General features: G+C 46.2%; 1 protein-coding gene across 1 annotated transcript in view; it reads right to left on the bottom strand.

The window, feature by feature from the left end:
• The window catches only part of LOC146869315 (complement C4-like), a 529,345-nt gene that overhangs the window by 159,333 nt on the left and 353,853 nt on the right, over window positions 1-16,159 (bottom strand). The window contains exons 27-28 of the mRNA XM_085634104.1: window positions 13,611-13,770; window positions 4,600-4,704 (exon numbers count right to left, since the gene is read on the bottom strand). Coding sequence (XP_085490230.1) covers window positions 4,600-4,704; window positions 13,611-13,770 — 265 coding nt within the window. The remainder of the gene's footprint in view (window positions 1-4,599; window positions 4,705-13,610; window positions 13,771-16,159) is intronic.

Below are 16,159 nucleotides of genomic sequence, written 5' to 3'. Positions count from 1 at the left end.
GACGATCGTGGTTATACACAAAGAGGGCAAACCCCGAGATAAGTGCACCTCATATAGGCCTATCTCACTTCTTAACGCAGAGCCGAAAATTCTGGCGAAAATCCTGGCGACCCGATTGATTAGGGTACTCGGTGACTTGGTCCACCCGGATCAATCCGGCTTCATCCCGCACCGAAACACAGCGTTAAATCTTCGGCGCCTTCATGGTGTAATCGCCAGGGCGGGCACGCTGCGTGAACCAGCTATTGTGGCGTCTCTTGACGCCACGATGGCCTTTGACACGTGGAATGGGCATATTTGTGGGCCGTGCTGACCAAGTTCGGCTTGGCCACGGTTTTGTGAGCTGGGTGAGGTTGCTGTATGAGGGGCCACTTGCGAGTGTGGTGGTGAATGGTCGGGCGTCGACTCCGTTTCAGCTTGGGAGGGGTACTCGGCAGGGTTGTCCCCTGTCGCCTTTGTTGTTCGCCCTCGCACTTGAGCCGCTGGCTGCGTGGATACGTTGGCACCCGGACATACGGGGACTTAGATGGTCGCCTGAACACGAGGACCGTATTTCGCTCTATGCCGATGATATCCTGCTGTATCTTGCCTCACCCAAGAAATCACTTATAGTGGTCTGTGACGTACTCACATCTTTTGGTAGGAACTCGGGTCTTGTTATCAACTGGAGTAAATCATATTTGTATGTTCTTAGTGGCGAGGTTCCACCGATCCCTAGAACATGTTCGATACAGGTCGCTCAGCAGGGTTTCGTGTATTTGGGGATTTATATCTCCATGGACTCTGCTGTGCGATATGAGAAGAACCTGCTCCCCCCCCTGGCACGCCTGAGGCGGGATGTTGAAGGCTGGCGGAGGCTGCCGCTTTCCCTCGTTGGGCGTGCGGCCCTGTTCAAAATGATGTCGCTTCCCCGCTTCCTCTATGCACTGCAGAATACTTTGGACTGGGTTCCGGCCAAATACTTTCGGGAGGTCGAAGGCCTCCAACGAACGTTGCTTTGGGATGGGCGGCCGCGAATAGCTATTGCAAAGTTGACGCTTCCATGGTACGACGGGGGCATTGCGCTCCCAGACATCCGACGGTACTATTGGGCCACCCAGCTGAGTGCGATTAACCATGGGTTTTATGGTCCTGCCCTCAGCCCTGGGTATGCCATGGACAGGTGGTTGCTGCGTGGTGGTAACTATTACAGGGCGTTGTATTCGCGGTCCCTGGACTCGTCCCTCACGGGGCCCACTGGTGTGGCGGTGCGAGTGTGGAAGATGGCAACTGACTCGCTGGGCTGGAAGGATAGGCTCACCCTCGCTACCCCGCTGTTTGAATCTGAGAGACTGGGTAGGCTTTGGCACACAAAAGGCTTTGACAAATGGGACTTGATCGGCATCTCCAGGGTCGGAGATGTCCTGATTAAGGGGAGGGTGAAGTCCTTTGAAGAGTTGCAGAAGGAGTATGAGCTGGGGCCATCTGAGTTTTTCCGCTATATTCAGGTGCGTCACGCCCTCCGATCAGTCCTCATAGAGGGTGAGAAGGTGCCTGAGTCCTCTCCTTTGGAGGACCGGGTCCTTGATGGCCATATGCCCGAGAGCACGATTTCGCTCATCTATAAGAAACTGATCAACGTCCGGGCGGATATGCTTCTGGGGTTGAGGGACCAGTGGTCTAGAGATGGCCTCAAGTTGGATGACGAGGATTGGCAGTCTGCTGTTTCCTCTCCTAAGGAGGTTGCGATCCCGTCGCGTCTGAGGCTGGTGCAGCTTAAAATACTGCATCGAGTGTATGTGACGGGGCCACGGCTGGTCCACATGGGATTCTCGGAAGACGGCCTATGCAGAAGGGGATGTGGTATGGTGGGTACTTTCCTGCATATCATTTGGGAATGTGCTGTCATCACAGAATTCTGGAGGAGAGTCCATGCAGTAATGGGGGAGGTGACGGGCGTTGCTATGCAGCCGGAAGCGCGGTGTTGTCTCCTGAATGTCTGGGGGCCCACTGATCATAATGCGGCGCAGACCCAATGGGTGACTCTGGGCAACATGGTCGCTAAGAGAGATATCGCGCGATTGTGGGGCTCCGCGGGGCCCCCCACATTGACCGCGTGGAAAGAAAATCAGGACTGGAGTATGTTAAGGGAGAAGACGGTCTATTGCGCTAGAGGTCGCCCCCGGAAGTGGCACGCCATCTGGGGGCGATGGAATCAATACAGGGGGGGAATATGTCTTGCCCCGTATCTGGATCCTCCCGAGGAACAGCTTTCCTCCTAACCTTCTTTCCAGCTCAGTATGGTTTATGGACTTTTTGGCCTCTGCTGTCCCTCTTCTTCCTCTTTACACTGTACTGTAACTGTTAGATGAGTGGGGTCCGACCTCCCCTGGGGGGCTTCATCATGGGCTTTCAGTGTTCTTGCCTTGCTGGGGTTTGTTGTGTGTTTTTGTGTTTATTTAAAATTGAACCTTTGCACTTCTCCTTTCACGGTACTGGGGATGCATCTCTGTTTCTATATATCGATGCTGCCGAACCTCCGGGTTGTCGGCTGAATAGCTGTGTCCTGACTTTTGGAAATAAAGGTTTTTAAAAAAAAAAAATAAAAAAATAAAAAAATAACCCTCAAACTCCTCTGCATCAGACACAGCTCTACAGAGGCAGCCTACTGAACTTAGGACACAAATTCAAGAACTGCAGCCATAGATAGAAGAAAACCCAAAGCAATGTGACTGACATCTCACTTCTGCAAAGAAAAGACCAAAAATCAAGCCTTCCGAAGAAAAGCATCAACACCAGGCTGAAATGAATTCCTACTGTTCATCCACCGCAGAGGCACGCCGCCCCGCTCCGTGGTGATTGTAGCGCACGGGGGAAACATCTAGGACTTCAGGTGAAGGTTTGTTTGGGCCACAATGAATGCCATCGTCAAGTTCCTGCCCCTTCTGCCATCAGAGCGCATTGGTTTTCAATGATCAGTTCAAAACTTGAAAACACCAGAGGAGTGGATTGGGTAGATCCTTCGGGGGCTACAGCTACATAAGGAGCTCAGTTGTGCGAAAGGGGCCGATGGAGAATCTAGAAGATGGAGCAAAGGTGGTCTCGCCTTTAGGGAATTTGAGAGACTCTACAGCAGGCTGGTAACTCTCCAAAACTGGTAGGGCTTGGAAAGTGTTGGTCACATGTCAAATAATTTGTTTGAAGGGCGAGCGGGGTTGGAGAAATGTCAGCTCAGTGCCCGTCCATTTCTGCGGCATAAGCATCATGCACTTGGCGCCACTGCTCACTTTAAGTATCCATGCTTACAGAAGAGGGTAGGAGAGAAGGCGGAGCTTGTTGTTATGAAGGAACGCACACAAATATAAGGACCAAAGCAGTCTGATTGAATATATGTAGTTCTCCTACATCTAGTGACTCTTCTGGCCGTCTCCTGGTCAGAGGTTTTCCCCAGGCTTGCTTCTCCTCCCTGGTCTGGTGGCAAAACTGCTTCACAGCTTCATTCCCCTGGCTTTCTCTTCCCTGGTCCACCACAACTCTGTATTTTGTTATTATTTGGGAACATATATGATAAGTGCTGCTGTTATCCTGAGATTTCCGTGTAAATTTATACTTTTTTCTATATATCCAACCCCATGTACAGCAGGTTTATATGTAATTAAAGGGCCTATTTCAACCGGTACAGAGACCAACCTCTCAGGTCTGCTTCCATTCTCCTCTAAATGCCACCCCTGAAGTCCAGAACAACGTGAGCGTCTGAACTGGGAGAGGCCAGTGAGTTGAGGATGGTTTGAACCCTAATAGGGGATGACAACTGTGTTTGATTTCACAGGTCGTTAAGCGGCATGGCCTGACATTTATGTGTTATGTGTCCCTAATATTTATCTTGGAAATCACTCACTCTGGTTCTGTCTCTCCTAGTGTGGATTCAAAACCTGAACACCTGCCCTGCCGTGCCCTGCTTCTCCACTGCCTTCTGCACCTGCTGGAGAAGGTTGGGGTCTTTCCCTGTTTGGAGTTTCTCGAGATTCTGTGAGGTTCAGTGTCTGCTCTTTGGTGTGAAATTATACAATGTTTTCATTTCCGAGAGGTTAAAGAGAGACAAGCAAATTATCAGAGACCCTCAAAGTCAGGAGAACCCTGGGATATCTAATTGTGTAGACCCTGACTGCAGTGATCTGGTAGCAACCTGGCTGGTAGACCTGCACGCGGTCATGTCCTGTGCACTCTACACAATGCATGGCACTCTTGCAGATGATGTGCTTGCCAAGCGGCAGCGGCAATCAACCAATCATCTCATGCTCAAGCTAGCGTTCTGCGCAGCCAATCTACAGGCACCCTGCTGTGCTTAAACCACATCAGCCTATCAGTGACCACCTCAGCAGCCATCTTGGCCGCCTCATGGACCCACCTCTCAGGCAGGGCCTCGCTGTTAGACAATGGACAATGTTAGCGCGTTAACATTACTAGGAAGATAGAGAGTGGAGTAAAATACAGACAATGAAAGATGTCACACCTAGGAGCTAGACCGAGAAACAAGCACAGGCAAAACAGTGAGAGCAAAGCATAGGTTGGGCAGAGGGGGTAGTTAGCCAGGCTAAAAGAGAGTGCGATGGTGCTTACCACTTTGCTCTTGTCTGGTCCCGTGTGGACGTCCATCGTGTGGTGTAGAGCGATGGTCACAAATGCAGTGAGGGCCACCTCGCCTTCCAAGCCTCCCACGCCGCCCTAAAAACAAGTCAACAAGCCGCTCAACATTGGATCTGGAAGAACAAAGCTCATAACGGTGGCAGCCCAGAAGAGAGCAGAGTGTACAGAGGCCCTGATGCACAGTTCTGGGAGGGTGGGGCTTTACGTGTACCCTTTCTTTAATCCTTTAGAGGATGATACAAAATGAACGATCAATTTTGGCAGAGTCATTAATTTAAAATAGTATGGTTTTGAAGCTGGCATCTTCTTCAACGCAGAATGTCGTAGACCGCTTGTTACGATGAACGGCAGCCGATCTCTAGATTGTGTTTCTATAAAAAACAGGGAGTAAACCCACAGCCAAGAGCTCTTATTATACCTTTGGAGCCCATCCGTGCTGCCGGATATGAGGTCCGGATAAAGAGCAGCCCTTGATGAAGCCTGCACCAAGGTTGGTGGTGAGGGGTTTTCTTTTCTATAGGAGAAGCACAATCTAGAGAGCGGAAATAGTTTCCCATCTGTAAAGCGCGTTCTAACTATAGGCCCGGATTCTTAGGTCCGGTTTGTTCATGTGACGTCTTTGGATTCCTCTATGGGAGGATACAATCTTTGGAGACCCCGTACACTATGGCTGTACTTCTTATGATAAACAAGAGCAGAGGAAATCCACAAACAGCACCACAGAGAGGCCGATTCAGAGACAGAGGTCAGTGTAGCAGTGCACTGGTACGGGGATGCATTGAAGAGTCCCTCAGCCAGGCTTTGGTACAAATGGAAGGGCTCAAGAGTGTTCCAAAAGCTGTGATGCGTAGAGTTTCAGATGTTATGTCACGCACATACAGTGGGTTACAGTAGGACGGCCCACGACAAGGTAAACACTGACTGCTCTTTTTTAAGCACCTCACAATGCACTGAACAATATGCATAGCAACCTGGTCATTACAACAAAATATAAAATTGTAGAATCAAAATTGATTAAATGAAATAAAATACATTATGCAATGTACATCAATACAAAACGAAAAGAAAGAATGCCAAGCAAGGACCAGGAATCCTAACCTAATGCACAGAATGTTCAAACAAAAATGTTCTCAACACTATTCTCAAACTAGAAAGGGCTGAAGAATGTCTGAGGGAGCCTTACGGAAGCAAGAGAACAAACTTGATAGGCAGAGTATGATTTTAGAAAATAGACATATTACGACTGGTGGGGAGCTTGCTACGTACGGGTCACATGCAGTCACTGGAGATCCAAGGCTTGCAAAAAGGTAGGAGATTCATGAGAGAAGCATGGGCATTAGACTTGAATGTGAGGCTTGAAAGCCAACCACAGTAGAGATTTAAGTAACGTTTCCACTGTCCTTAATAAACCAAGTGGCTGATGCTGCATCCATTCTCAAAAATTATACCTTACCTCATATTTGAAGTGGCCATGTTGTGGTGCTCATTCTGGCCATCTCTTTGTCCGTATGCGAGCCAAAGAGGAAAAACGGAAGGTTCAATATTCGCTGTTGGGCCTCAAGTTGACGGCAATGGAGGGTTTCACCTCGACATCGAACACTGTAATGACTGCGACAACGGAGAGCGATGCTTTGACTTTGGGCGATGAGTCGGTGCCAATGGAGATCGACTCCTCGACGTTGACCTTGCCGGCTGTCTCGTCAACAGAGAAACTCTCACAGGCGATTTCTACGTTGTTGGAGGCATTTTCGAAGCCGAGCCTGACGCCGAAGAAGAACAGTCTGGGACCTTACTCTTGGAAGTCGACCTGGGTCTCTTCTTCTTGTGCTTCACTGGAGATCTGCCTCTGGAGGTAGTGGATTTCTTCTTCTCTGTGAGGCCATAAAGCTGGATTCTTTCTTTCTCCTTGAGAGTGCGTCTTGGAAGATTCTTGCAGTGTTGGCAAGTCTCAGGATTATGAGACTCAGGAAGGCGGAGGATACAAACAGAATGGGAATCTGTTTTGGTCTTCTTTTGCCACAGGAGGGGCAAGAATCAAAAAGAGAAGGCATGGTCTGACAGAAAAAGGGAATTTTGTGCCAGAAAAAAGGTAACTCCTTACTTCAACAGACTTCCAGGGTCCTGACTGAAGGAGCTGGAAAAAACAACTGACCTAACTGTCAGCCCGGAGTCATGATCGGAAGCTGAGGGTCATGGCTGCCTTAAAGGCATGGTGCCAGTTTATGCTTGCAATTGCTTTCATTTTTTATGCTGTTGAGTTTTCAATGCAGCCTATAGGCTAACAATGCCTGCTGTTTTGCAGGACAACTTTCTTATGTCCATTAAAGAGAGTTCAAGTGTCTTCTTGGCCTTCTGTTTTCTGCAATCTATTGTTGCAAAAGCAGATTTCCAGAGCATTCGTTAGCCTTTGTTTTTTCTTGGAGGCTGCACTGGTTTGTGAAAAAATAATATAAATATATATATCAATTGCTGTATATTTATGTTTTTATATATCATTTTATATATGTTCCAGGGTACCCATGCGTGGGCGGGAATATTCAGTGCGTATGGCTTTGATTAGGATCATCTTGAACAGAACTCCTTTGCGAAGCCCAAAACACCGTTTTTAACACATATAAGTCAGCCCAGGGTAGGCCCTAAACAATGCAATTTATTTAAAAATGTGGACATGAATTTTCAAGTTTTACATGTCCTGGTACTAAAAAACTCACAAATTAATTTTTCACTACTGTGAGGCCTACTTCCCCCTTAGAATAACATGTGTTGTGTGATTACATTTAATAAATGATAACTTTTGCTTGGGAGCAAGTGGTAATATCATGTTTGGTGTCTAGGAAATTGAAATTTAAAATCCTCTTTAATTGAAAAATCGGATTTTAGATCACAATTTTGAACATGCTTCATTCTGAAAGGCACGTTTTTCTGAAATACCACAGAAGTTACACCACGGGAAGAAATCTATGTGTTTCACTTCATAAGACACGCCGGTCTGCCGGAGGTTAGGAATGATTCAAGTTCGTTTGAAGGGTGCAGTTTAAGGACTACCATAACGAGCAGAAACCTGCTTCAACATGTACGGAATAGCTGCACTTTTGAAGAAACCACTATGAACGGAACTCACTGCGTGCTCCAGAAGTGTACAATAAGGAGAAAGCACTGACCAAGTCCCGGTACTGAGGAGAGCCCCAGAAATTACAAAAGGCTTCAAAACGTGTTGACCAAGCTGGTTGGGGAACGATATTACCTGAACAGACTAGCAACAATCAGGAAACACGGCAAATTGCCTGTTCTTGCACTACAAATTCCCAACAAGCTTATACTGTCAAGATGTAGAACATGATTGAATTTTAAATGTAAATTCCGCCATGTGCTTTGTTCTTAGATTGAAGGACTGGTCTACTTCACAATTGTTTTGCCTTGTCATTTAAATGTTAATTTTTTCGTATGTTTAACTATCACTGTGAATGTATATATGCAAAAAAGAGAAAATTTTGCCCTCCTAAGAAAGACATGCCATAAATGTTTAAAATCGTTTTCAAACTAAAAAATGAGTGTGAAATAAATTACCAAGGCCACTATAATTGCAAATGTGGTTCTTATAGCGAAATATTATAATTTGACTAGAGCACCTAGTCACTGAAATTGTTGATATTAGTTTATAAGAGACCCAGTCTGGGTGCTAGTAACAGGCCCAACCCCCCACTTTTATAACTTTAATAAAGTTGGCATTTCTTGGTACCATTTTGTGTCTGCAGCCCGTTTCCTTGATCACATGACTGACTAGGTGTAGTTGGTCTTTGTATATTCCTCTCCGACAGCCAAACAATAGAGGGACTAAGTGTTGTCAGGATGGGCCACCTTAACAGGACACGGGTAGAGCGGAGCAGAGACTCACTTGAACTTCAAAGACCCTGCCTTAGCACACACACAAAGAACTTCACACTAGCCTTTTGTGACTTCAAGACCCAGTAGAGCCTGGGCAGTTAGGCAGGAAACTCCAGATATTTCTGTGTGGGGAAAAGTCCCTAAGGTTCTTCCAATTCAAAGCTAGCACTAGGTATAACAAGCATTTGCAATGTAATCGGTCTCACCTTTGGGACCTTATATGTATTTCGCTATGCAGCACATTAGCCTGGGTGCTGAAACATCTACACTTCTTTAACATGGAGGGAAACTAAGCACCAAACTGAGTGACACGCAGGTATGGGAACGAATATTGCCTTTCAGCGGGAAATGGTATAGTCCAAAGCTATGTTTTTAATATGAAATCAGGGCCTTCAGTGGTCATATCACTGAAAATACAAGATTTGAAGAAAATATTATTGTCTACATGTGCTTGTGGCAGACAGCTGCACTTTGCTCGTAGTACTAGCTGATAATTTGCTTATTTGTACAGATCAGAACTAGTTCTAGTTATTTTTTAGATTTATGTACTGCTTTTAAACTTGCATTTTAACTTTCTGCAATGTGTTGAATTTGATGTGTGAAGGGAGGCGGAATTCGAACTTTGAGTGGGAGGCAGCCAAGCTAATAGTTAGAAACCGCCATTTTGTGCTGGAAATGCTGCCGGTTTTCCACTAGATCACATAAATCGCATAAGTTACTGCAGAGCAAGGCTAGTTGATATTGGCAAGTGTGTGAACTGCTGCTCCCACTTTTCCCTTCAGGCAGATGCAGGCTGCCTTGCCTGCAAACACTGCAATTGGGCCGCCTTTCCCTCTCGCAGCGAGACGCGTGTGGAGTGCAAAGAGAAGTCTAACACCGGCGCCCACTTAGACCAAAAGCACGGGGAAGGGAGTCAACTGAAGGCTTTCCTACTAAACACCCAGTCGGTAGAAACAAACAAGTTTCAGCTCTTTGACCTTCTAATAGATTTAACGCTCGATCTTATGTTTCTAACCGAAACGTGGCTAAACGACGGCTCTAATCCCACCATTGCTATTGGGATCCCCCCTGGATACCAGATCCAAAGAAAGGATCGGCCAGGGGGCAGGGGCGGGGGTATGGCCATATTCTACTTGCTCTTTACTGCCTACCATGTTGATAGAGGGGGCCGAGAGCCTCGGCTTCCTTCTTGCCGTATCTGCCGTATCGGCCCTACTGGGCCAACTGGAAAGTTCACAGAGTCTATTAGCCACGCTATCTACCCAATTGCTGCCAAATACAGTCACTGCTTGGTACTCGGGAATTTTTAATATTCTAATGGACAAACCAGGGGAACTTGAGCCCATGGGGCTGTGCGAATCTCTGGGCATACTCAACCTGGCCCCTTATGTCCTCTTCTCTACCCATGAAAGGGGTCACACTTTGGACCAGATCTTTTCCACCGCCAGGATAGAAATGGACGCGCCCTTCCCCATAGTATGGTCTAACCATTTTCTGCTTGGTTTTAGAGTCCATAAGGAGTCAGATAGCCCTCATTCATATTGCAAGCCTCGCGCCAGCAGTTTTAGGCCGTTTCATTAGTTCACCTCGGAGGCGTTGCATACTGCACTTAGCCTCCACCCTATCCCTCACAGCGGAAACCTCAAGAGTGATGTGCTCTCCTTGGAGAACTGGCAACAACTCCGTTCCCTGGTGCTTGCCCCTCCTTCCACTCGGGAAGCAAAAACTAGCAGAGCCTCGGCCCCATGGTTCACGGAGGCCCTTAGGAAGAGCAAAAGTGCTTGCAAACGCCTTAAGAGAGCGTGGCGGAATAACTTCAATCCCATGGACAAAATCACCTACAAACTGGCCCTGAAAGTCAACTACAGTAAAGTCCGCGAAGAAAATAAACTTTTTCTTTCCTCTAAAGTCGAACAGGCCGGGAACAAAAGTAAAGAACTTTTTAAAATGGTAAAAGACTTCTCATCCCCTAATTTGCCCCTACCAGTGATTGGACTAACCACATGGCCCGCTATTTTTATGACAAAATTAAAATCATCCAAGATTCTTTTGAGACGCAGCCCCTGGTGACTTTAGTAAACATGGGTCCGCCCCCGCGCTAACCCTAATATTGGTTTTTCCCTCATGCAGTTTCCTTCTATCACTTTGGATAAATCCCTCAAGTTAATGAAAGCTCTAAAGTCCAGGGCACCCTCCGACCCTTGTCCAGCTAAAGTGCTGGCATCTATTGTTGAGGTGATTAACCAAGTCGTCAACTTGGTCCTGAACACCTCTCTGTATGAGGGGCAAATGCCGGAGAGCTAGAAACACGCAAAAATGATCCTGCTTTTAAAGAAACCTGCTGCAGATCCATTGGTAGACGGTAATTACTGGCCAATATCAATGCTGCCTTTCTTCTCCAAGGTTTTGGAGAAATATGTAAATACAGTCACCACGGAATATGTGGAGAACAACCATTTACTTCACCCAAGTCAGTTGGGTTTCAGAGCAAACTTCTGTACTGAAACAGCCTTATTAGATGTCTCTGAAACTATTAAAGCAACACTAGACAAAGGTGGCAACGCGGTACTGATATTGTTGGACATTTCCACGGCCTCCACGACCGACTCCTGCGAAGACTCCAGGAGTGTGGCATTGGTAGCATGGTACTCAGATGGTTCACCTCCTTTTAAGTGGACATCAGAAAACAATTTGGTCCCCTCCCTTTTCGGCTCACATCCCCCCTATGAAAGTAGGGGTCCCACAGGGCTCGGTTTTGACCCGACACTCTTTAAAGTGTACATGGCCCCCCTTGCGCTCCTAGCTGAGGAATACCGTGCTAAAATAGTATCCTACGCCAATGACACGCAATTGTTGTTCACCTGTGCTAAGGGTGCCGACTTTAGATGCGGTGAGATAAACGCCTGCTTGACGGAGGTGTTTTCCTGGCTTAGACAAAACCAAAATGAAGTGTAATCCGGAAAAGTGGGAGATTATTTTCTTCTGCTCTAATCCTGGTGAAGCATGGCGCCAATGGTGGCCACAGGATATGTCCCCCCCTGTAACCTTAATAGCACCGTGAAGAGCCTTGGGTCAAGCTAGACGCTGACCTGTCCATTAAGGCTCAGATTCAAACTGTGGCCAGCACCTGCTTTGGGCTATTGAAAATGTTAAAGAATTTTCTTCCCCTGCTCCCGGTCTCACACAGAAGGATGTAGTCCAGGCCCTCATTGTATCAAGGCTGGACTATGTCAATGCCCTGTACCTGGGCCTCCCTGACTATCTACTAGGTCACTTGCAGGTGGTTCAGAATGCGGCAGCCAGAGCTATTCTTATGGTTGGCCCCAGGGCGCAAATGACCCCCCACTTGATATCCCTGCACTGGCTACCGGTCCAAAAGAGGATCCATTTTAAAGTGCTAGTCTTGGTCTTTAAGGCCCTTCATGATACAGGGGCCCCTTACATCAGGAAAAGGATTCAGGACTATGTCCCACAATGGACTTTGAGGTCCTCAGTACAGCTCCTGACGACCATTCCAAAGTTTTCCCGCTCCCGTATGGGTGGTCGATCCTTTCAAGTGGTGGCATCTCGGCTATGGAATAGCTTGCCACTCTCTCTTAGACAGGTGCAGGATCTCCTCGCCTTTAGGAGGAAATTAAAAACCTGGCTATTCCAACATTAGATCTAGGCCTACCTGCTTGTTGTGCTCACTGTCTGTCTCGTGGTCTTTTCAGCGCCGGGACACGCTGTGGAGTAGCAGCGCACTTTACAAGTACCTAGTTATATTACATTACATCACATTACATTGCATTACAGAACCGAGAAGAGACTGAGACCAACCTGCTTGCTAATCCGCCCATGGTGCCGTACAAGTTGCCCTAACTTTGCGGAAGCTCCTGCTAAGTTCTTCCCCACAGAAGTAAATCCTGTTGAGCTGCTCCTCTTTGGAAGGATATCCAGCCTCCTGCAGCCCTCATCGAATACAGCCTGCAGCTTTGTCTCGCGGGACATTTTCGACTTCCAAATGGAAACATCTTCACTGTAACTTCGTCCAGCAGCTACCCGGTGACAACACCTCCTTCTTGGACTCTGCCAACTGGCTTGCCCCGCTAAACTTAAACTTCTTAGACATTTACATATGAAATTTCTTCTAAGTCTAAAGGTAAGCGTAGACTGGGTGTATTCGAACCACACTTCATCGAGGTCTACCAGAACTTTCGACTTTGCCATGGTATTGTACGACTAGATGTCCGCAGCTGGCGCTTTGATCTTTTAGGCACTAGATTTTACTAAAAACGTTTAGGGGCATCAGTGCCTGTACAGGAGCTTCTAAACGTTTTGTTTTACAGACAACTTTGAATGTTGCCTGCAGCATATTATCATTGGTTGGATGATGCTCGTTGCAGCGGTTGCTGTACAGCTACATAATATTCTATGTATGGCTGAGGGCAGCTATGGCCGAAGAATGCATTAGGTTATGTTTACCATCTCCCACTACAGCCTGCACTGGTTGGATACACTCAGGTCATAACAGCATGGCATGGATACAATGGATAATGCCATGGCATAGCGCATAGTGGAACTTTAGTAAAAATGCAGAGCAGCCTGACTCTGTTCTTCATTATTGTATTGTCAATAGAATACCAGTGAGCTGGGTAAAGATAACAGCTAACAAAGTGTCAAGAGACACATCAGCCAACATAAACCAATTACATTAACTGAAATCAAGTGAGAGACTAGCACTGCACAGTCCTGTATTTTATTTATGTTTGATGTTTTTTTTCTGCTGTGGCTCATTGACACAAAAACACATGTTGGGGTAGCACATCTGCAGGTGGCAGGGACACTTTCTTCCATTGCAAGGATGCTGGCTCCAAGCACTTGTGCCTCAGATTTCTCTGCAGTGGGGTCAATGGGGAGAGGGAGACCAGGGGACTACGGCCTACCCTCATTGCATCAAGACACAGACAATCTTTAAACCTACATCTTCCCAATATATTCCTAGGTTAGGAGAAGCAAGAACAGCAACACCCTCTCAAGTAGGAGTAGCTTATGTAGAGTAAATACATTATTTGGACCTTCTCCCAATTTCTCCTGAGGCAGAACATTACTCTGATTACCTGCATCTCCCTGTGCCAGACCGGTGCTGGATCCCTGAAGGCCCCGCTATTCTCCACCTGATGCTTCATCAGAAAGTCCACCGCTGTCAGGATGGTGCCATCGTTCATATTAATGTGATCGCGACAAATGGAGAGTATCTTAGCAATGAAGGCAGTAAGCCTGAAAGAAAGAACAACATGAATGTCATGACATCAGAGTACAACCACAATAGAACCACCACTATGTCTCCCGATTCTTGCAACATGACAAGAGATGAGGATGAGGTAAAAGGCCATTTTGTCAAATGAAATTAATAAAATGGTTGGTTATGGAATCTTTGTTGTCCCTTTTGAACCGGAAAATAAATGATGCTCAAACTGATGGGTATTTTGAGGGTAATGGCTGATTTAATTGAGGGATAAATGCAAATGGTATACATTAATTTAAATGTAATATTGAAATAAAATTATAATTCAGGATAGTAATCAGTCTCACAAAAAAGCATGAAAATTTGGCTAGAAACTTACACTGAAATTTAGCAATATTGATCTAATACACCTTACGTCTAATGCTTGGCATTTACCTGAAGTAGTCGTCCGATTTGGTATTTCCATTAGTAGATTTCAGTCTAGATAAGTGGGTTTTAAAGTCACTAGTAATTATATTATATACTAGAGAACAAACCCTGGATTGAGCCAACAAAGCTGACCAAATCCACTGGCAAGGAATTCTTTGAAGAAAGTGGTAAATTAACGTGTAGTATCTTGTATTTGTACTTATGCTTTTCCCCAGTTGCTTTATGCGGAGCTGCTCAGCCAGTGTGAATGCGCTGCATGGAATGTTGGAGCGGTGATGATGAATGGAATGTTTGGGTGCCTGTGAGGTGAGGTGTGGCAGTGGAGTATGGGCTGAGCAGCGGGCAGGCTGCTGTACATTGAATTTACCAAGCTACAACTAAGACTAAATAAACTTTCTTAAATTACACTTCAGCTACCTGATCTTCCTTATTAGAAAACCATAATATTATTAATATTCAAAACATCATCTGTTGTATTCAAAGGCATACATTTTTTCGTGAAAATAGGGATAGTACTAGTTACAACTTCGTCCTTTACCCTGTTAAAAAAAAACATATGATTAGTTGCCCTCTCGGAGCTTTAAGTTTCTCAAAACCCATGCTGTCATTTATTGCCGCTGTTCATTATTCAATTTTACTTGCCATAATATTCATATTTTTTCTAGAAACTATTTCTACCAAATCAAAATAACTAAGTTAGAAGCTTATTGGTAGCACAGTTCGATGACACAACAAGCAAAACGTATTTAGCTAAAGAACAATTTGTATCTTCCACAACCGAGAATGATGACTGACCTGGGGCTGAGACAGTGATAGACTTGGAACTGAGCCAATTGTGATGGCATGAAGCCAAACTAATGATTCATTTGGCATTGAACCAATGACGAGCCTGGGGTTGAACCACTAATTAATGTGGGGATGAGAAATAATGGACTTTGGGACGATGGCCCAACATGTGAGTCGACGATGATGGGCCCGGGGCAAAACCAAAGATTGACTTGGCTGTCAGCTATTGATTGACCTGGGGCCGAACCTTGGAATGATGAACAATGGGCATTGGACTGAACAAATGTTGGCTCTGGAACTGATTCAGTGATGGACCTTGAACTTAGCCATGGATGGACCAGGGAGTAATCATATTTTGGACCTCTCAATGCGCTAATAATGGAGCAGGTGCCAATGAGAAATGATAGAAGGAGCCATTGGTGGGCCTGAGACTGCTCCAATGATAATAGACCTGGGACTGAGGCAAGCATAATGCTCCCAGGAATGATTAAATAATAAAGGATAGCAACTAAGCAGATGATGCACCAGGAGCTGAGCCAGAGATGACAGGTCTGGTACCAAACCAGTGACAATTAACCTGGGACTGAAACACCCATGGACCCAGAAATTCAACAGTAATGGGCCTGGAACTGAACACTGATAGACATGAACTGAGCTAGTGATGTACCTTGGACTGGACTAATAAATGACCTAAGATAGAGCCACCTAATTCTGGGCCACCCTTGGTCTGAAGTATTGACAGACCAGCGAGAGTCAATCATGGGTCTGTGACTAGCCCAGTGACTGAGCCTATGATGGACCGGGACTGAGCAGTGCTGGGCCTGAGACAGAGCACCAACTAAACCTGAGTCTAACCCAATAATGTCCCTGAAACTGAGTGAGTGTTAGCCTGGGAGTGAATGATGGATATTGGACTAATTCAAAAATGCATCTGGGACTCAACCAATGCTGGAACTCAGAATGTGCTAATGAAGGACTAGGCAATCAGCCAATGATGAACTTATTGCTGGGCCACTGAAAGACCCAAGACGGATCCAATATTCATAGAACTGGGACTGGGCCAAGGGTGATGGACCTAGGACTGGCTCGGTAGTAATGGAACTGCAACTGAGTCCCAAAGGCACCTGCAACAAACCCAAAAGTGGACCTTAGAATATGCTAATGACAGGCCTAGATGTGCAGCAAAGACGATGAACCTAGGAAGAT

This window comes from Triturus cristatus, chromosome 1_1, assembly GCF_964204655.1.
Source record: "Triturus cristatus chromosome 1_1, aTriCri1.1, whole genome shotgun sequence".
In the NCBI taxonomy this organism is placed as follows: domain Eukaryota; kingdom Metazoa; phylum Chordata; class Amphibia; order Caudata; family Salamandridae; genus Triturus; species Triturus cristatus.
Note: the sequence above shows the minus strand (reverse complement) of the source record. Positions and strands in the feature narration are given on the sequence as shown.